This window comes from Malurus melanocephalus, unplaced genomic scaffold (genome assembly GCF_030028575.1).
Source record: "Malurus melanocephalus ecotype Western Australia unplaced genomic scaffold, MMel_1.1 scaffold_61, whole genome shotgun sequence".
Classification (NCBI taxonomy): domain Eukaryota; kingdom Metazoa; phylum Chordata; class Aves; order Passeriformes; family Maluridae; genus Malurus; species Malurus melanocephalus.
In genome coordinates this window covers 645,674-666,467 of record NW_026623293.1, presented here as the reverse complement: position 1 = coordinate 666,467, position 20,794 = coordinate 645,674, and the positions used below count along the sequence as shown (strand labels likewise).

General features: G+C 37.1%; 1 protein-coding gene across 1 annotated transcript in view; it reads left to right on the top strand.

The window, feature by feature from the left end:
• PCCA (propionyl-CoA carboxylase subunit alpha) overlaps nt 1–20,794 on the top strand; it is a gene marked incomplete at its 5' end in the record, with an annotated part of 272,842 nt that overhangs the window by 150,694 nt on the left and 101,354 nt on the right. Inside the window, one exon of the mRNA XM_057366229.1 lies at nt 16,642–16,744. Coding sequence (XP_057222212.1) covers nt 16,642–16,744 — 103 coding nt within the window. The remainder of the gene's footprint in view (nt 1–16,641; nt 16,745–20,794) is intronic.

Here is a 20,794-nt window from a genome sequence, read left to right as displayed (position 1 = left end):
CCTAGARCACAGTCACAGGCACTGCTAAACTATATACATTTAAATTTTTTTTTCTTCCCTAGAAGTGCTCTAATAACAAGTGCAGCCGAACATGTATATTTTGCTCTGTCCTACAGATAASCTTATGTAGAGATAAACTACTTTGTTTTCATTTGATAAGGTTGATCAAGTCCAGCCTACTTGTGGCTTTCTTCATTCCCCCAGTCCGCTGYTAATGCAGTTATCCTTAGCTCATAGAAACAGCACTGTCTCATCCTTACTGTTCTGGTCCCCTGGTCAACAAGTCAAGCATTCTTCTCATGATTTGCTGTTAAGCCTTTGGAGGTCTTTGATATATTTGTGTAACTACTGCAGCTTCACACCATTTTTCCACTGTGTGGTTTTTTCTTTCCCCCAAGGACTCACAAGGTACTAAGACTATGTTCTCCCTTTTTTCATGAGATACCCTTGTTCATARTGGGCTTTTCTGGTTTTGGTAAGACTCTTGTCTCTCTACCTGTTATCTAATTTCCCCAGGGTAATTACTTGTAAGTAGTTACTGTAACTTCTTTTTTGTAATCTTGCTTAATAACTTATAAACCAGCAGCCCTATATAATATTCTAGATGTCTTTAAAATCTGGTATTATTTACTCTTCTCAGTTGTTCAGTTGTTTATCMCAGAAAGAGGATTATACAAATCCTAGTAACAAACAAGTAGATGCAAATACATTAAACGTATTTTTGGCCAATTGGGAATGAGCTGTGGAAAATATAAAAGTTGAAATGGGACATTAAGGTAGCATTTGTGACTCTGCAGATTTTATGTATTTTATAGTATTTTTTCTTTGATTTGATTAAATTATTGCAATCAGAATTGATAACACAAGTAATATAAGGTATTCATATAATTGTTTGAAAGCAGAGCCATTGTTCCATATGATTCCTAAACCTACATTCCAGGAACAGAGCAGTCTGTCATGYGAAATTTTCATAGCTTGTCATCCTTGTAATTTGGAGAGAAAAAAGCTATTCTGTGCACTCAGGAATTCACATTTGCTCAGTCTTTAGAGTTGCTAATCATTATGAAATCATTATGAAGATAATAATTACTGAAAGTTTGTATCTCAGTGAATATCTCTTGGGAAGATCCCTACATCTTGCTGAGGTGATTGCTGGTGGGAAAGCCATTCACCAAAGTAAATGGACCTGGCTTAAGTCCCTGTGTTTATTTTCTATTTTACCCATGTCTTCTGGGAACACAGCACCTGCTCTAAGAGCTATATAGCTTCTGTACCTACTGTTCACCTAATGCTGAAACTTGAATTTGCATAAAACAGACGTGAATGTTTTCTATTGTGCTGCCCGATTCCTGTCCCTTTTTTATTTGTTAATCTGGCACTTTTYTCATCCGTTGTTTGCTTGTGACCTCTTTTGCGAGATCATCTCATTACAAGACCTCTCTCTATTTCATTTACTTTGATCCCCTCTATAAGCYGAATTATTATTCTTCTCATACAGGTTTACACCTTTTAAGTCTTYAATATTTTTTGATATTTGTCTGTGTGTAAAATGCGTATGTGTGAAACTGTAGAACTTACAAGGTGTGTTCTAATTGCCATGTGCTCCCTGGTTATTTCACAGGTATTTTTAGGATATGTTTTTGTCTTAATCTGTGTATTTTATTTGGAGTTTCCAAGAGCAGAAATGAAGTTGTGTGGGATAATTTTATGAAAGGGCCAAATTTTTCTTGGTTTTTTTGGTCTCAAAGCTCAGTAAATACAATGTGTAATTTCATTCACACGAGAAGTTTTGCTGATGTTTCTTTCCTAGGATTATTAAAGATAAGCGTGATCATCAGCACCTGACCTTGAGTCGTTCCTTGAGGCACTGGTTGTGTCCTGCTGTTTGTTTGTGTAGTGTATAGCTTATTTTGGATGCTGTTGCTGTAGAAATGTTGTCAACAGAATACATGGGAAACAAGTCTCTCATTCAATATTGTGTGCATGCTTTTACATGTATGCGTCTTGATTTGTCCATTCTTTAGCATGCTTGCTTCATTCATGTTCACAAAGGCTGTAGTTAAATACAAGGTATTGATTGAAGGGATAGGTAATTCATTTATACCTTTGTTGTTGAGTATTAGAATTTTCAACCGTTTCTTTTCCCTTTGATTCAACTGCAAAAGTGGGATGGGACACAGAATGGCCTCATTATTGTAGGAGTATTTCTCTGTTCCCTGCAATGATTCCAAAAGCTCTTGCACACTTCATCAGTATTATTGTAATTCTTTGGCTGCAGGATATTTGGCAGCTGTTGCACCCCACTGGCAAATCCTATTCAGACTTCACTTCCATTCACCATTGCCATTGGAGAAKTGATTTCTCTCTCCTCTGCTCTAACCTTTCCCAATTCATTTTGGATTGTTCAATGTGAAACATTTTAATTTCATATCATACAGCCATTCAGCTCACAATCCTTTTTTAACCTGTCACCAGGGTAACAGCATAGCATGCTTGCTTTAGGCAATCAAGTTTTTATTTCACATGCTTAATGTTGCATTAAATGTTTGCATTTTGTTTAACCCTCTTAAAGACTTTAAAATGTGGATATGTGTTGCAGGGTAATGAAGTCTCTGATTTCAGTGTCAAGTTTTCACAGAMATTGTCTTATTTAAAATAAAAAATAAGAAATTAGAAGATGAATACAGTAATGAGAAGATTATTAATAAAATCCCAAATGGCTGAATGAGGCAAACATCCATAGAATGGTAAAAAATATTTTTCCTCTGGTAAAACCTTCCAGAGGCTTATATTATAATCTTTAGACCTATACTTTGGGATTATTTTTACCTGTAAGTGCTTGTATCAAATTAATGCAAATATAGGATTAATCATGCAATAACATGACTTTAAGAAGTGAAATGTCTGGCCTATACATGTCAGCCTACTTCACACTGCTTGCCAGTTGTGTATGGAGCTGTAAGCTGAACAGTAAGTATTTTTTATACATCCAAATTAGCATTTATTGGGATGATGCAGTTGATCAAAAAAATATGGGATTTTAAAGTGTCCATTTCCCCCCATATGCAAACCATCATGGCATGAACAACAGRCTATATAACCATTTTACTGGAAATAAGAATAATAATGAATTTGTGTTATCATAGATTATTACAAAAACAAAATAGAATGGACATTTTCATATCTGAAAAAACATTGATTTCTTCTAACTGATATGCTACAGAGCAAGTCCTGCTTGTCTTGGTAGAAGAATAGGACCAGGTTGGTTCTCCCTTACCTTTTCATCTGGTAGTAAAAAAAAAGCTAAAAAAGAAAAAGCATCTGTAATGGATGTCCTTAAAATACCCAGTCTGTAACTATAATTAGAAGTATAGTGTTAATGCCTTTTTATCTGTCGCGATCTAGTCTCAATTATGTAGGTATAAAAGATATGGTGAGAAGGGGTGGGAAGTATTTAATTTTAGAATAAGTAAAATCTAAGAACATTGCATTGCAAATAAGCCCAGACTTTCTCATTTATAATGAAATAAACCCATAATGAAAGCCCTGATAATATGTGTGTTGGCATTTCAGAATACTAATTTCAAGAACCTTCCTATGTTCAAAATAGGTCATAGATATCTGTTGTTTAAAAACAAATGAGTAATATTTGGTTCTGTACTAGCCAGAGTGTTGGAGTTTCTTGAGAAGACAGCTGTTTGCTATAGATGAGACCCATAAAGTTTACTTGGTTAGAATTTTTCTTCCAACAGCATAAARCTAACTATAGAAGGGTAGAAATGAAGTTTCTGCCATTAATTTTCAAGCTTTCTGTCCAGTTTTCTATTTTCCCAAGTCGTGCTATAAGCTACCAAATATTATTACCCGCCTAAAGAGGTTTGGCAGTGTTTTGTTACTGAATTTTGCCAAAAGGAGCCAAGCATATGGTAACAGTTAATTTATTGGTTCTTCTAACCTCCAGGGAACTCTTTACAGAGAGCATATTACCTTTTTATCTAACATACTTTAAATAAAAGAGCTGTTGACTTGAAATTTGATATGCCAGTGTAGAAGCTAAACCATCAGTGCGGTTATGCTCAATTCAGTCTTGTTTAAGGGTAAGATTAAAAGTGTAAACATACAAGATTGAGCTAAGACTTCTTTCTTTACAACTTTCAGAGAGGCGGGTCTAGTGTGTGTGTGTTTAAGTAAAAATACTGAAGAGACATTTTCATGAGAAAAATAAGCCCTGCCTTTGTCTCTGAAGTCTTGGAGATCTCTTTCTTTGCTTTYATTTTGATATATTCCTGGTATGTGCGTTATCAAGGAATGATAAAAGAAAGGAATATTTTTTATTTCTTTGTTTGTAAAACCACAGGCCTGTTTGTTGCTTTGTGACACTGTAGATATGTATAATTCTAATAGGAGAATTATTTGAGAGGTAAGATCGTTCATTGTGTTKCAGTGCTCTGTCTTGGTGCTGAATCTCATCCCTGATATTTGCACAACTCAGAATCAGTCATCTGCATTTGCGGTAGCCCTCTTTGTTCCACCTTAGGTACTGTATATTTTTGGGTTTGTAACTGGGTGATATTGTGAATCTTAAAAGGAAAACTTCATGGATATGTTATCATATTTTAATGGCATACTTGGGATAGATGATGCTTTAAGTAAAAGATACCCTGATTTCTGTTGTTTCATGGTAAGTATTCAAAAGCCTGGATACTTTTCCCTAGATCTCTGTTCAGACTGCTCAGATGACCTTTTCTTTTATGATTATGGATGATTCTTTAATATCTTTCACAGACCATTCTTCAGTAGTTTACTTTTCTGTGTAATTAGATGTGGTGCTTGGAGTTTGTTTTGGCTGTGGCTTCCCTTTAGCATATATCTTCAAAGCCTGTAGTGTGAGAAAGACTGGGCAGGAAAGAACAGCACAGGGTCTGGTTCTTTTGAAACCAGGGATGTTTACCCATTGACTTAGAAAGGACATGACAGGTTTTTATCCTGTTTCTCTTGGTGCTTAGTAAAATCACTCTTTCTGGAGTTTTAGTAGTCAGATGATACAAATAAATTATTTGCATATTAATTCCAGTTTTAGAAAAACACTTCTAAAAAATCTGTGTTCCTAGGCTTTAAGCTTCTCTSTTAACCCCAGYGTTCTGATGCGTGTTTCTGAGTCTYCTCTCTCTGGCACGATGGTGTCAGAGATGGTGACATATCTTGGTGACACAGGAATGATTTTCTCTAGGCCCTGCTGCCCTTTTTTCTACCAGACACTGAAATTTAAGGCAGTCCTAATCTGACTGCACCTAGCTGTTAATGTCCTCAAACAGCTTTACCCTGTTTGTTTCCTTGAAACTAGTGAGAGTACTTTTCTTTAAATTCTATGCTGCCTGCCTTGCTCCCTCCCCTGCAGCAAAGCCTTTATTCTTGTTACTTATATCCTCAGGCAAATCACAATCATTTTAAGATGCTTACTAATAGTAAGTCATCCTTTTTCCTCTATTAGCTGTGATTTTTTTTCTACTCTTTGATCTTGGATGGTGCATGTCTGCCTCTTAAAGGCTTCCTTTTCCCAAGTCTTAACACTTGTATTTAGGTGAACCCTTTTGAGTAAATAGACTGAAACTCTGTTTCAGGGATTTCCAAACTCCTGGTAGTCTTACAGCTATTTAAGCTTTGATCTCCTTATATTGGGTTGTGTAGTACCTTTCCACAGCTCACTTCTCTTCAGCTTCCTTAGCTTTCAGTCATTCATATGTGCCTTCCCAGAAGCAAGGGACAGTGAGAGCTGATATAATTTTGCTGTTTCACAGTTTAAAAACTAGGATTGCAATGAGAAATTATTGCATTCAAGACCTCTAAAGGGTGGAGTATAACTCTTTAGAGATAAGGACTTCTGTGATTTAACCCCAGCTACCAACTATGACGAAAATTACGCTAGCCAAAATCAGCACACAAGACTAGTTTGTCTCACACAGGAAAGTCCAAAAGGGCTGCAGTCATTTTCATTTTAGAAAAATTGTATTGGCTATAAATAAGGAAACTTTGGGCTGTGAGAGAGAGCATGGGTGATAGAGTGTGAATTCCCTCAGCAGGTGAGTGCAAAGGAAGGATTGGGGCTGAAGGCAAAGTTGTGAGAACAAGTTCTGAACATGATCTTCTTTCAGCTGCCTTACACTACTGCTGAAAGGGTATGCAAAAATACTTTGGATCTTCCTCATGTTTGTGCAACAGTTTTAATATACATTTTAGCATTTCTGTTCAAAATGAATCTGGTTTTTGGTGTCAGAAAAGTCTTTACTTCTTTTTGAACATCCTGTTGATCACATACGATTTTCTTGCTTATGCTTTTTTGTAGAAAAGGAACATTCATAGAAAAATATATGCATATTGGATTAATAAGAAAGAGGAACAGTCTGTCTTTGTGTAATTATATTCATTAAACAATAATTGGATGTGTGAAAGGTATTGTTTAAAGCAAAAATGTTTTTTTTTCTATAGCATTTTAAAATGTACTTACATGGTACATATTAGTATATTATGTTATTTATGTTTTTTATGTATTTCGGACATTTATTCTTTGCCTTGTGAAATGCTGTACTGCATTGGTTAGTGCTACTTGTCTGAGCAAAAGRCAAGGAAGGAGAAGGAACTTACAATTCTATAAGTACATTGTACAAGTGTAACTATGTTCTTGTACTGTTCGTAGACCTCATTTAACTTTCTACTCTTGAATATTTCATATTGGACTAGATGGGTATTTGGGCCAGTCAGTATGGCCATTTTTATGTCCCCATGTTCTGATCATGAATATGCTAAAATAAGCATGGTCAATAAGGCTCATCCCACCTACACAGCCTGGTTTCTCTAATTCAACCTTAGTCTGCAGAAAGTTTAGTGGGCAAATTTTTTTTATTAGTTCTGAGAATGAGGCATTAGCTGTTACAAATTTTTTGTCGTTCACATTCAACCCCGGTTTAATAATTCTCAAATTCCTTTCTTCAGGTCTGACGTGTAAAACTTTAGCAAAGTTGGAAGTTTACATATGTGTTTTTCTTATTGGCTTTCTTCTCTTTACTTGTGAGACCACAATATGAACAATGGCAGGTGTCCTATTAAACGGATGAAAATACATACAGGGCAACATCTTTTGAATATGTATCACAGTTAAATAATGAGATGCCTGGGTTTCTGTGGCCTGGAGTTGTAGTGTCTAAGTAATTTGAAAAATACAGGTAARCATTATCTAAAGGTAGTTCAACCAATCTAAGGTCTAACTCATTGTGAGAGGTGCCTTTCTCTTTCCATTAGTTAAGAAGGGAAAAGATGGTTAATATTAGGTGGYGAAAGCTCAGTGGTGTGAAAGCCGGATGTGAGCTGAAAGTGTAGGAGGTGATGTATGGAAGGTAATGAGAGTCACTGGAGCTTTGCTCTGTGCTATAATTAWCCAGACATTACATATGAGTGCTTATTGAAGATACACATGTTTTATGTTATCTCATATAATTTTTAATGAAMTTTTGGGGGTTTTCTGATCTGCTGTTTTGTTTTTTTTTTCTTTAACTGAACAGAATTAGTGACATTAATCTGTTTCATAGGAGTCTAGTGCAGAAGAAACAGAACAAAGCTTTAGAATCCATGAAATATGCTACATTTCTTAGAGGGGAGGAAGTAGCTGCCAGAGTGTCTGTTGGAAATTGGCTTGAATACCTCTAGCCAAATGTTATAATCACATTTATGTGTGGTTTGGTAGATACATTTTTAATACCTGTGTTGTCACCCAGCACTAGTTCTTGTGCTGAAAGGCCAGGCACTGTCTATAAATATATATATATATATATGTGTCTAAATGAATCACTGTTCTTGACCAGCTTCTGTTTCTTACACTAGGGCATGTGGGATGGCTAGCAAGGAAAATCTGATCATCCTTTTGCAGGACTGTGGGCTGTCCTGAATGTGCGTTCTATGTATTGCCTGAATTAAGTCTCTTTTAGAGGAGAAACCACAACAGAAAAATGTGATCAGTACAGCTGTATTCCAAAACCAATTTCTTCAGCATGAGTTGGTTAAGCTCTTGGATGAATTCTTAGTTCTGCTGCAACAAGTTTGTGGGWGATGATAAGSTCTCTATGATGGGTGAGCTCTTACAATACTCTGGAACTCTGCTGGGAATCTGGTGCAAGCATTGTGTTTTCTAAGATGCACAAAAAAGGACTGTGTTCTTATTTTAAACAATGACCTTTGGGATATTGCATATGTGACAGACTTTAGAGGGACCAGGTCAAATTATGTGTCCTACAAAGTGTGGCAGAAGTTCCATACTTCTGGCAATGTAATCTAATTAGTACCAAGGGGACTGGCAAATCAAAAGAGTGAGAGACCTAAATGAAACTGTAAAACACAGCATTCAATGCACAGCTCTTAACAAAAAACTCTTTTAGGAGATGGTATTCTCTAAAAAGGTGTTTTCAGAGTGCCTAAGACATGCTGGGGGTTATATTTTTATAATATAAAGTTTTTCCATAGTTTCCGCACTGTGTTCCTTCTGGACCTCAAAGAAAGCCAGTGCTCTTTGCTGTTGCTGTTGCCWGATTTCCTCAGAATGGCTTTTTTCTGATGTCTTTCCTTTTCCCTTGGCTATAGTGGCTGTGTCTCACTCCTGATCTGGTGCTTCCTTTAGTAAGTTCAGCAGGTACTAATAAGTTTCACTGTGTTGGATCTCAAAAACTTTGTTCTTTAAGGAAACAATACATTTCAATTTGTTGTTWCTACATTTAATGCTGGTTATGACTATGGGTCAGATGTGTATCTCTGAATAAGAAAGAGATAGGTGAATGTGTTTTTTAGGATTAGCTTTGTAAATAAGCCATAGTTGGGGAAATGACAATCTGTTCAGGAAGGTGGTTTTATCTAGCAGGATAGAAACAGCACTGRATTGTCAGGCCATGATTTTTTTCAAAATGGAATTTTAAACTTTGATTCTAATATATGTATTTGCTCCTCCAAAATGGCAGAATGATTTTGCAAATATGTTTCACTTTGCAGTATTTTCTTTGCTTTCAGCTGGCAGGAGCTGATAGGTATTAAACACTTCTTAATGTAACTTTTACTAGGGCAGCTAAATAAGGGAGTTTGAGCTTATGTGCAGATGGTTGGGATAATTTGCTTTGAGAGCTACTCCTGATCTCAGGTACAACACTGAYATTCTCACAGCCACTGTATATTGTCCTGTTATTTCTGAGTCATCATACTCTCCAGAACATCTGCWACAAAAGTGGGAGAATAACTGAAATCCTGACAGAAGGGATGACAGATGAAAGCACCAAATGTGTTTTGATTCAGGTTTACAATCATTAGTGACAACTGAGTTCAAGATTAGTAGGCACCACTGAGACGAGTCCAGCAAGCCTAGTGTAAAGTTTGCCTGGATGTATGAGTATGGAAAATAGTCTTATATGGAGAAGTAAAATGTGGTTATTTCCTTATGAAACAGAGGTAATTTTTAATCACTTCACCTCCATTTTCATATTAGTAGTTTAGCATTTCCCTCTGTCTATTTCTTATGTGGACAGTAAAACTGTAGTATTATAAACTTAAYACAAAATGAAAAATAACACATTATTACTGGAAACAGCCCTTCTTTGAATGGAGGGGTAGAAAAGAAACTGCCCAACAAGCAGCTCCCAATACCATCATGTTATTTGGAAGGACATAACTGCTAYTGGAGGATGTTAACAGAAGAGCTTTAATCCTCTCTAAAGTGGTTTGTTCTGAAGCTCTTTGCAGATAAAAAGAAAGTGAGCTGATTATTGTRAGACTATTCCTAAATATCTGCACAATAAGAGAATTAATAAATTTCTTTGTTCAGGGRAATACAGGAAAATTTGTATAGGGAAAGGAGTTTTTTGTTTTCCTTCTGTGGATAAATTATTATTATTAGTTTTCCCAAATGCCCAAAGTTATCTCTTAATAAAACTTCRTTTAAAAAGTGTTTTGGAAAACAGCAAAGTTATGAAATTAATTGCAAGGAGAAATAGGCCCAACTTTTTTTGATGACAAATGGATTTTCAGATTTTTCTCTCCATAACAATTGTTAGCACACACAAGTAAATGTTGTTGACTGATCTGATTAAAAATACCACTTGCAGGTGGTTCCTACTTCAGTAAATAGTTTTGGTGATTTAGAAAAGATGGTTGAAAAAACTGATTAGAAGTGCAAACTTGTAAATTATACTAAAAATAAATGTATTTTCTCTGTACTTGTGAACACTTGATTTAAGATTTCCTTGCTCCTTTTTTTCACAAATGTTATCGATGAGAGAAGTAGCAACATCTCTTTTGCAGCATTAGCAYCAAGTGCCAAAACTCTTTGTACCAAAGAATGCCTCATCAGGCTGCAAAGCTAAATCTCCATGAATCTCTCATTCCTTCCTACCATCAGCAGGGTGGGGTGGTGAGTCCCCCAGTGCTCACTTGGGCTCTTTCTCTTGAGGGATGGGAGGTGGRTGTGAGGAAGAAGCTGAGGAAGACTGATAGCCTGGATCTTTTGAGTCTCTGGACATACACTCTGCAAAAATGAATTTGCTACAGCAAGACAGGCAGTGACAGCAYGCCTACTTCCTTTGCCTTGATAGATTTAAAGTTAAAAGAGCCATGAAAGGTTTTTCAAGAAGCTTCAAATTGTTTGCCTGCATGTTTGGAGTATAATTTCTTGTTAAGACTGTGGAGATAGCTTTGGCAGAGGAGCCTCTCATTCCTTCCTCCTGCTGGGCTGCTGAGCATGCTGGCTGTAAAACATTTGGGTTAGGGTGACTCTCTTTGCAGGACTCAAGCCCTGCATGTTTAGAGACCTCCACAGTGGAAGTGGGTTAGCCAGGGTGARATCAAGTTCTTTGCAAGTTTACTTCTCAGCTAAATGAAGATGAGCCACAGTCTTAGGTCTGGGCAGCTAAATTCACCCYAGATAAGATATAAGAACTAGCTTTACTGTTTCTTTAGCCCTCATCTGGGTTTCGCTGCTGAAGGCGCTGGAGGTTTTCRTTGGTCAGTGGATTGCAGGCTCTTATGTCAATGCAAATTGTTTGAAAGCTTCTKTTTAAGGAAAAGGGAACATCCAGATGTACACTGTTGTGAATGAAAGCACAGTGCACTCCACAGCACCTTTTAAAACATGGGGTTTTATGTTATATTTTACCTTCAATGTAATTTAATTTTTCCTGTGGTCACTATTCAGATAGAGTACATGGCTATAAATGTGTGTATTTGTTATTGATCTAACTGTGATATCTAAGAAAATATAATATAAAACCATTTTGATGTAACTGTTGAGTAATTCTTTCAGCCTTTGTCTGATCAGCTGGCCCACAGGCTAGTAGAGGTTATTATTTTGTATGACATATAAAGAACTACAATTTAGTCTAATGATGGTATATTTTCATATTCACAGTGAAAGGGGTACATGTATATATATGCACATATAAAGCAGGAAGAAGGAAAACCTATTTTTATGTAAAAGGGCACGTGATATATATAGATGGACCAGTCTGAATATATGTAGAAAATGTGTGTGAATAGATATAAAAAATACTTCAAATTGCTGAATAAAATATTCCCAGATTCTTAGGTTCCTTTCACATAATTTTTGGTTCTTAAAATAATCCTGTGAAAGTGGTGCTTTTATCTTTTCTGTGTGATGATGAACTTTTATGTTGGAAAGTGTTGAAAGTACTCAGATACTAAAGCTTAGATTTGTGTTTTGTTTGGCAGTACACTTCTGTTTAGAATTCTTTTAATCTATCCATTCCCTGCTTTTATATTCATTTGATAGTTGAAGGTTCTGTGAAGGATATTTCTTTGCATATGAACTTATTAAACCAATAATGCTCAAAAGTGTGAGTTTTTTTTTTTTATTTTGCATCACAAGATAGGCTCTTGTTTGAGTTGTTAAATTTCTATTTGCCTTTCTTGATTTTTTTTTTTTTTTGAGGGGTGGGGGGAGGGCAGGGAAAATAAGAAACAATTTATATGGTAGATCTAAAGTTTCATTAAAATTGCTTATGCCCTGTCCCAGGCATTTTAAGTGGGCCATCTGTCTAAACATCTCTGCATTTTTTTCTGATCATTTCCTCGACTTATTCATGAGCCATGGGAGGGCTCCTTTGTAGTCTCCATGTAGCTGGTTCAGTCTACCCCCACTGAATACATCTATGTGCTTGCATAACATATCTTTTCACAGTGCTGGAAATTCTCTGAACTTGGTTCAGATGAATGGCCCACTTTCTGAAGGTCTTTTTTTCTCCCTCTGCAAGATTTGTATGCAGAAACTGACCTTGGTGGCTACAGAATCCAGCACATTATTCTTGATCATTTTACAGGCCACCTGCTGTGAAAGTTATGATGAAGGATTTCTTAATGATTCTTTGACCATTAACATTGTTTTAAGTCAATATTTCACTTTTATTTAACTGCTGAATAGGTAATTGCACAATTGAAAAACAGCTTTATGGAGTGTCATATAATGTGGTTTTCAAACGCTTATAATCTTTCAAACGGGAGGATTTGTTATGATAGTTTGGGATTTCTCTGTTTACGTAAAGTATTATGCAGCAAAAATATCAGAAGTAAAGAGGAATTTGTGAGCATCAGAACACATACTTTGAATTGGAAGTAAAAAAAAGTACTAAATTTTCTGACYCTTTAGGAGCTGGTGATATGCTAGCTCATTTACATCATCAGTGGTAATTGGGAGAGGGAAGTTTTATTTGCCACAAACTGCAGAAAACTGTTTTTGTTTTTGCTGCGTTCCTTCTGTCTGATTGGTTGGTGACAATCAAAATGGCCAGGGCAGAGTTATTACTTGATTTGCTTTTGTGAGTAGCTTTTGCTRTTTTCTTCGTTACTTGTTTTTGACTAGAATGCATAATAGTTTCATTCATGTTTTCCAAGAGCACAGTATGTGTCGATCTAAATTTTCAGCAGTTGTCTTTTTTCCTCACTGAAAACTTGCAAAGAAACCAGGAGCTTTGTTTGCTGCGTTATTTTAAAGTGTGTCCCTCCCYGGCACATGGCATTTGGGGGTTAAAGGAGCGTAATACACTCTACACAGACATCATCTCTAGTTGAACAAACAGCGAGAGAGCTTGAAAATAAATAACTTCACAGGAAAATGGTGCAGTTTTTCTTGTTGCACTGCTTACATGCTTTTGTAATCAGTGCTTTGGAGTCAAGCCTTTATGRCTTAAAGCCAGGCCATCACTCTGTATCTGTGCTCCTATGCTTGTGATGCTTCTTACCCCTTAGAAGGCAATTTGGAGTGGAGAGGGTCAGAAGTGCCCATTTTTGTGTGCAAGGAGTTTATAAACTCCCTTCTCCACCCATCTCCTGTCACTGTGGCTGCAGTGCTCTCTGTCCCTTTGTGTGTAATGCTCCTGGCAAGGATCAGCAGTGCACAGTTCTCCATGGCCCTGCTGCCCGTTCACTTGGCACTCATCTTGCTGCAAAAACTGTTTCTTCCTGCAGCCAGTGGGCTTTATACAAAAATGAAGTAATTTTATTACATGATAGGTCATTTGCCAAAACTGGGAGAAAAAAATGTTGAACCCTAGGAAAGACATACTGTGTGGACTCTGAATCTAGGGTTGGAGAAGTGTCTTACATTTTCTTTGTGTCTTTTATGATCGCAAAAATTACACTATTTTCTTTTTCAGTGGGACCTTTTTTCTTTGGCTAGAATATGTCATATTTCAGCCCATTATGTAGAATTTTAGAAGTTCTACATTTTGAAAGTAGCTGGAAGTTTGGGGAGTTTTGTGTGAACTAGTGTGAATTATATTCAGAGTTCAGATGTTTTCTTTTGGAAGACTTAGAAGCCTTCTCAGCTAAGGAAGAAACCTTGGCCAAGAGCAAGGATAATTTCCCATGCACTGGGACTTCTCAGATATTAAAAAAAAACCAAACACCACAAAACAACAGAAAACCCCACAGAAAATGCCCTTTTTTAGACTAGTAGAAACTTCTGCATTTCTGAAGTAGTTCACAGACTTGAGGAACTTCTTTTTCGTATCCAGCAAACTTAGACTTTGATCCTTACTTTAGGACTTTGTAATCGTTATTTGTATGAACCTTCCCTCCCCGCAAATCACATCAAAATGGAGTCTACTACAAGATAATTTCTTTGAAAGGAATTTGATTTAAATGAAGAACTAGGATTGTCATGAGCTAATATAAGTATCTGATCTAGCCAGTGTCACAGTTACAAAACCACAGGCAAAGCTGATTAGCAAAGCTGACAAATTGTCTCTGTGCAAATGGATCCAGTGATTSCAGAAGGGAAGTACAACTTGCTGTGGAGTTGGTGTTAGATGCAGCTCTGGACCTTGCCCTCCTGGCCACCGGTATTGCAGAGAGAGGAATTATGTGACTGTTTGAGACCCAGGCAAAGCAGTGCTCGTAGTCATGCCTTTCGAGAGGCATGCATCCTGTTTGGAGATACACTTGACAAAGCCCAGCAAGACAGGACTGAACAAAAATAATCCCTGCTGGAGAACAAGACTGTCTTTCCTTTGATGGCTAGCAGCCAGATTCATGAGGTCACTTCCAGTCAAATGCAATATGAAGCAGGGCTGTGCCAGCATGGCTRTAAGGAATCTCATGACACCACTGAAGCAGATCTGCTAAGCTGAGTTTGTGATGAGGYCTTAGTTCAATATAAGAAATATGAAGTTGCTATAAACTACTAAATCCTGTAGTGGAATGTCATGGAGAACTTAGCCAGGTGCTGCCTGTATTCCTCCTTGCTGGTGCTCTGAAATCAGGAAGTCCAATGAAAACATCTCTCAGCTTGCTGCTTGCTACCTGTGCAGGAAATTCCTCTTCCTCTTCTTCAGGAACTCCTGTGTCTGTTGTGTTTCCTATCAGCCAGTCTAAATGTTTTGGTGACATACAGGAATTCCAATATGAGTTGCTGAGAAATGACATTGCACCCAATAAACCATAGATAATTTCTCGGATTTGTTGTTTTGACAATTGTCACTATATTAAATGTGAAAAGTGATACGTGACATYGTTAGAATGACAACAGGTTACTTTCAATATTGGGGTAGTGAYAGGGTGAGCTAAGGTGTTTGGTGAAATTTGGTGTAGGCCTTCCTTGGCTTGGATGCAGAAGTAACCAAGGATAAGTATGCATCTATTTGTGTCTGATATATTTAGCATTTCCATTTCCCCTTTTCCGGCACATGGCAAGGCGCAATTTTTGGAAGCTCCTTGCCTCATTAAGTACTTGAACTTGTACTTGCTCGGGTTTCAGGTACCTGAAAACCTAATATTCTTGAAATTAATTGTTGAAATCCTTAGYGAGTCAGTGTGTTATCTTTGGCTTGGGCAGATAATTTCTTCTCTTTTGGCCTCTGGAGGCCTCAGAGGTGCTTCTCCCTGTTGATTTCACAGGAAATGGGAGCACTCTCTTTGTGGAGATGTGGTTCATTGGTCACCTGAATTCTCTGGAGGATGCTTGTGGCATAAAGTGTTTCCAAATTTTTAGACTGAAGATTGCAATAAAATGGTGTAGTAAGYGCTATAATGTGCAATAGATAATTGTTATAGCAGAAATGATCCTTAGGGATGTAAAGGTGATGAACTTACTATCCCTACAGATTTCTTACAGAAAAATCTGAACGTGTTAGAGTCACTCTGGAAGAAAAGCTCTACCAAAATAAGGTGTCTTTATTTTAATGRAGTTTAAATTACACCTTCCTGTCTTCCCTTTAGGCTACATGGTGCTTGCTGGTGCTACATGGTAATATATGGTGACCACTCATCAGAAAAGTTGTAGTATACTTTTGGACACCAGTTGTTATGGCAAACTGGAAGAGACTCGAGAMGTTAGAATGAAGAAACTGAAAATGAATATAGATTTACATGAAATAGCTGAAAATTGCATGTTTCACTCTGAATTTCCAAGAATGGAGGCTCAGTTCTCATTCCTTTGCTGTCAGGTGTGTGCTTTTTTAAGTTGAAAAGATTCAGGTTTCGTGTATTACTTGATAAATGGTGCAGCCATAGAATGCTGTAGGAATCGGTATAATCCTACATGTGGGCTGTGATGATTCATCATTATTTTTTCAGTATGTTTGAAGGTCTCTGTGGATGAGATTCTTAAAAATGTATATTAGTTATAAAATTACTTGTATTACTTGTTTGGCTGAATCTTTTGTCTGTAACTGGCTTTTAATTGAGGTTTACTAAGAGTGAGATTAAAAAAATAATGATTATATTTTGCCCYTAAAGAGACTGCTCCAGTTATCACTGTTGCTATTCTCCTGCCAACCCATTTTCTCATCTGCTTTTCATCCTGTTTGAGCTAATTCTGCAGCAAGTGCTGGCTGCATTCAAGGGCCTCCTATAACTTTATCAGCATACCCAGTGTGCCAAGGCAAATCTAGAAAGAAAGTAAGAGTGTATTTTCTCCTTATATGCTGTTTGACAGAAAAATGTATTTAGTATATTTTTTTTTCAAGTATGCTCTCCAACTGAGTCTATAGATTAATGATATTTTATATCCTTCATGACCATCCTATGAGRAAAGTGCTTCTGGTTAACTTGGGAGAAGCATGAAATCTCTGTTAAAAATTTTTATTCTGTCTGTTTCTTTTTTAGAATTCCTATTGCTAAATCAAAGAGAAGTAGCTGGGAGCTCTCTGTGCGTCTCGGAGATGGAATTTACCCAGTTGCAGTTTCAAAGGATGGCTCATCATTTTCTGTAAGTTCTGCTCATTTTTGAAGAAATTCAGTGCATTGAGTCTATATATACATGTATATATATTATCCTTGACACCTGCTGAAATTCTCTATCTTTTTGGTGACCAAGTACAGATGTGTGGTTTGTCTTTAGGAGGCATTGCTGTGAATTAGCAAACAAGATTGTCAATGAAATAGTGCTAGTGTCCTGAGATTTCTCTCTGTTCATSCCCATGGAACATTTTTATATATAATTATTTATTAAATTAGTTTCTGAACACTCTGTTCAGTGTCTTCTGTGGAAGTAACGTCTTACGCTCCGCTCTAGATATATGAGAGCAAGAAAATAAATGCAATGTTGACAAAAATTACATTACCTTAAACGAGTGTTCAGAAAAACAAATCAYAGAACCAAGAGAATTGAATAAGTAATCATACTGGAATGGCATTGTTCAACACCCTGGTAGARCTGTATGTGGGCATTGTAAAATGCCAGTGTTTCAAGATGTGCTTATTCACTTCAGATGAATGTGTACAAACTGTTGTTTTTTTACAAATATTCTAAGGTAATGACTTAAGCACTTAATGCTGCCAGCATGAAAGGCAGAAAGATAGACCMTGACAGTAGAAGAGCAGTGTTGAATAATTCAGCCATTCAGCAAARTAAAACCAAGACACAAGATGGTTGAAGTATTAAGAAGATAAATTTATAGGGATAACTAATTTTTATGTCTGTTAATGGTGATTCCACAACTAAAATGAGATTTTTTTAGTAGACTTGTATCTATTGACCCTTATGCAAAGGGTTTCAAAAGGGCCTCAATAGGCAGTTTTTCTTAGAATGGCAGTGACACTCATCCTACTACTTGTTGAATTRTTGTTTCAGAAGTAAAGGCCATGTCTGCATGCAGTTTTAAAATAAAATTGATATGGTACTCCTAACAGGCATCCTGTGATTTTGGATACATCCCATTCAAGCAACAGAACACCTGTGTCAGATTTCAACCCAGTTTGGCTGTGGCTTATGTGACAGAGATAGCCCTTTCCAGGAGCAGTCATTTCCCTCAGCCTTCCCACCTTTTTGTTGCAGCATTGCTGCTGCRGTGCAGCCCTGGAGCTGCCTCTGCTGTGGGGATGAGCCTGCAGGTCACTGTGAGTGTTGCACAGGCCCTCGCTGCTGTGAGCCCAGAAACTGAATTCCCATAGTTGCACTTCCCTGAACCAGAGAAATGTTTAGCACAGCCAATTACACAGGCATGCATCTGCATGTGTGCACGTGGTTTTGAGAGATTTGCTTGAGTCCAAACCTGTCTCTCAGTTTAAATGGAACTGCKAACAGTTGTGATGAAAATTACAGCTTGTATAAGCCAGTTTGGCTAGGTATATATGGAGCAGGATTTCTGATCCTGTGGTTTGTTGTTCATACAATAACAAATGTAAAAGTTTCTTCTCATGTCCTCATGTACCTGCACTGTTACTGCTGTTACCTTCTACTGCTAGGCAGGAGTGCGCCTCAGTGTCACAGATGAAGGGGTGCCTGAGCACTGGGGAGAAAGTAGGGGTGCCAGGTAGGACAGGCTGTGTACCCAAAAGCCTGGGCCAGAAGGATTTGTTAAAGCAGCTTTTGCGTTTTATTTCTACCCTGACCATGCCTGTATACTTGGGAGATGTAATTCCTTATTTATTTGTATCTGGAAAATATCTTAGATGGTGAAATAAATCACATCAGTGGATTTAATGAGAAGTCTGTCTCGCTTACACCTTATAMCTCTAAAGATACAGTGTATTAAAAATTGCACCTGAGCTTGTGTATGTAAAAAGCAGGTAATTGTTTTTTGACAGCAGGATTGTTTAGAGTTACACTTGTTTTCATTGTTACTGGATAAATAGCAGAGGACATGTTATTCATCATCAGTAATTTTCTTTTTCCTGGTGTTCTGTGATTGTGCTGCAGACAAGAGTATATAGTAAATAACARCACTGTCAAAAATCTGAATTATTATTCAAAACTTTACAGTGGAAAACCAACAGTCTTAAAACTTCAAAGAAGAGAAGTCAAGACTAGGAATGAGAAATCTTGTTTCTGATCAGGAGGTATAACATACCATSAGGAAAAAAAAGGGGAAATTCAAAGCTTACTTTATTAACTTCGCTGTCAGAAACACAAGCCTCACTTTTTGAACTTCTGCATTTACTTTTTGCTATTAAGTTGGTGTGACATGGGCTCCTGCCTTTGTGGGTTGTGTCCCCTTGTGGCTTGTGACAAAGATAGCTGAATCTGTGGTGCAGTTAGATAGCCCAGTGGGAGGGCCACCTTCACATTCCCCTTCAGAAGTTTAGTCGYGCTGCAAACTGTGCTGTGCAGCAGCAGCATTCGCATCCTGATTTACTTTGGTTACCACTGGGACTCTTCCAACAGTGACTCTTCTTTTTTTTTCTGTAACTCTCCTACTCTGACCAGCCAAACCTCCCCAGCTCACAGTGTGCAGTGCTTTGCGCTCTGTGCAGGGAATGTGAGCAGCAGGCTTCTCCATGGTTCCCGCTGTTTTGTGCGGATCATTCGTCAGCATTTCGGTGTATGGKTCATCTGTGGTTTTCTTCGTTTATCATGAGATTCTTAATGAATTGTGCAGTGTTAACTGCTCTTTATTTTACAGAATTTTGGGTTTTGTAACCATCTGTTTTTAACTACTTTATTTGTAACAGGGGCCCTTGATGGGAGCTGGCTATAGGCCACTTTAGCAGCCTTYTTTTCTCAAAACTGAAGGATTTAAAGTGGTCAATGGCGATGCTGTTTGCCTGAAGCAGTGCAAACAAAAATATTATTTTTTATGTTTCCAGTAGAGATGACAAACTTTTGTCAATCCTAATTTGATATATTTTCCTTTAAAGTAGACGTAGCTTGGTTCTTATTGTGAAGCCAGCAACATATATGCTAATACTTAAGTTTGCATAAAATCGTTGTACTATAATTTTCAGTACCAGATAGTTGTTTCTGGTGATGTTCTATCAATGTAGAAAATGCTTTTGCAATTAAAAGATTTCAGTGACCTGACTTGAGAATTAAAATTTAGTAGCTTTGGTGAGACCTGCTTGCTTTGTGTACAAAGAACTTGCCRACTGAATTAATGTTAATGTCATTTGTTCTTTGTTCTATTTATTAATTGTTAGAAGAATCTTTAAACTAACTGCTTGTATTATATATACCATGTATATACCATTAGCTCTTTAGAGGACAGATGATCAGATTCTGGGCTTTGATTAGTATTCTTATGCTTAAAGTTTTTTTTCTTGTCAGTTGAATTAAAGATCTTACAGTTAAGATTACTGCTAAAATAGCATTTGAAGGAAGAATACTTTCCTTTACATGAGACTAATGCAAAACAGCAACTAGCAGCCCAGAAGCGTCCCACCTCCAAACTCTGGAATCTTTTATTTATTTCAATTACAAACAGGAGTCTTTCTCATCTTGTCATTTTCAGTTGCCATTCTGGCTATCCAATGTGTTTATTTTATGATGTCACTGATACAAAGACTTGATTGAATTTTGCAGTTGAAGGTTGGAGTCTGTTCTTCCTGTTAAAAACTCTGTTGTTCTGCAAGGCATTGAAGGGTGGGAGGGGCAAAATCAAATGGGAACCTACATATATTGAGCAAACCTGGTAGCTGTGTGGTTTCCCTGCAGCATCTGAATATGACCCTTCAAAGCCAGATATCAGCCACCAATGGTGGTCTAGTTCCATGTGATGGTGGCATTTTTGTTTATTAATAGGATGGTTTGAGTGGGAAAGAACCTTAAARGTCATTTAGTTCCAACCCTCCTTCYGACCTAATTTTAGTTAAATGAGGAATTTGTAACTGTATTCTATGCAATAAACTTAATTCTTGAAAGCCTTTTTGCCATAATCAATTCTCTGATTATTTGCAACAGGATGGGAATACTCTGTCTTGAGAATTCATTATTGATGAGTTTTATGATTTCTCTGCAAGTAATTGTTATTCTTCTTTTTCATGTTTAAAACCGGTCCTTTCTCTTGGGGTTCTTCATCTCTGTAGTAAATGCATGCCTTCC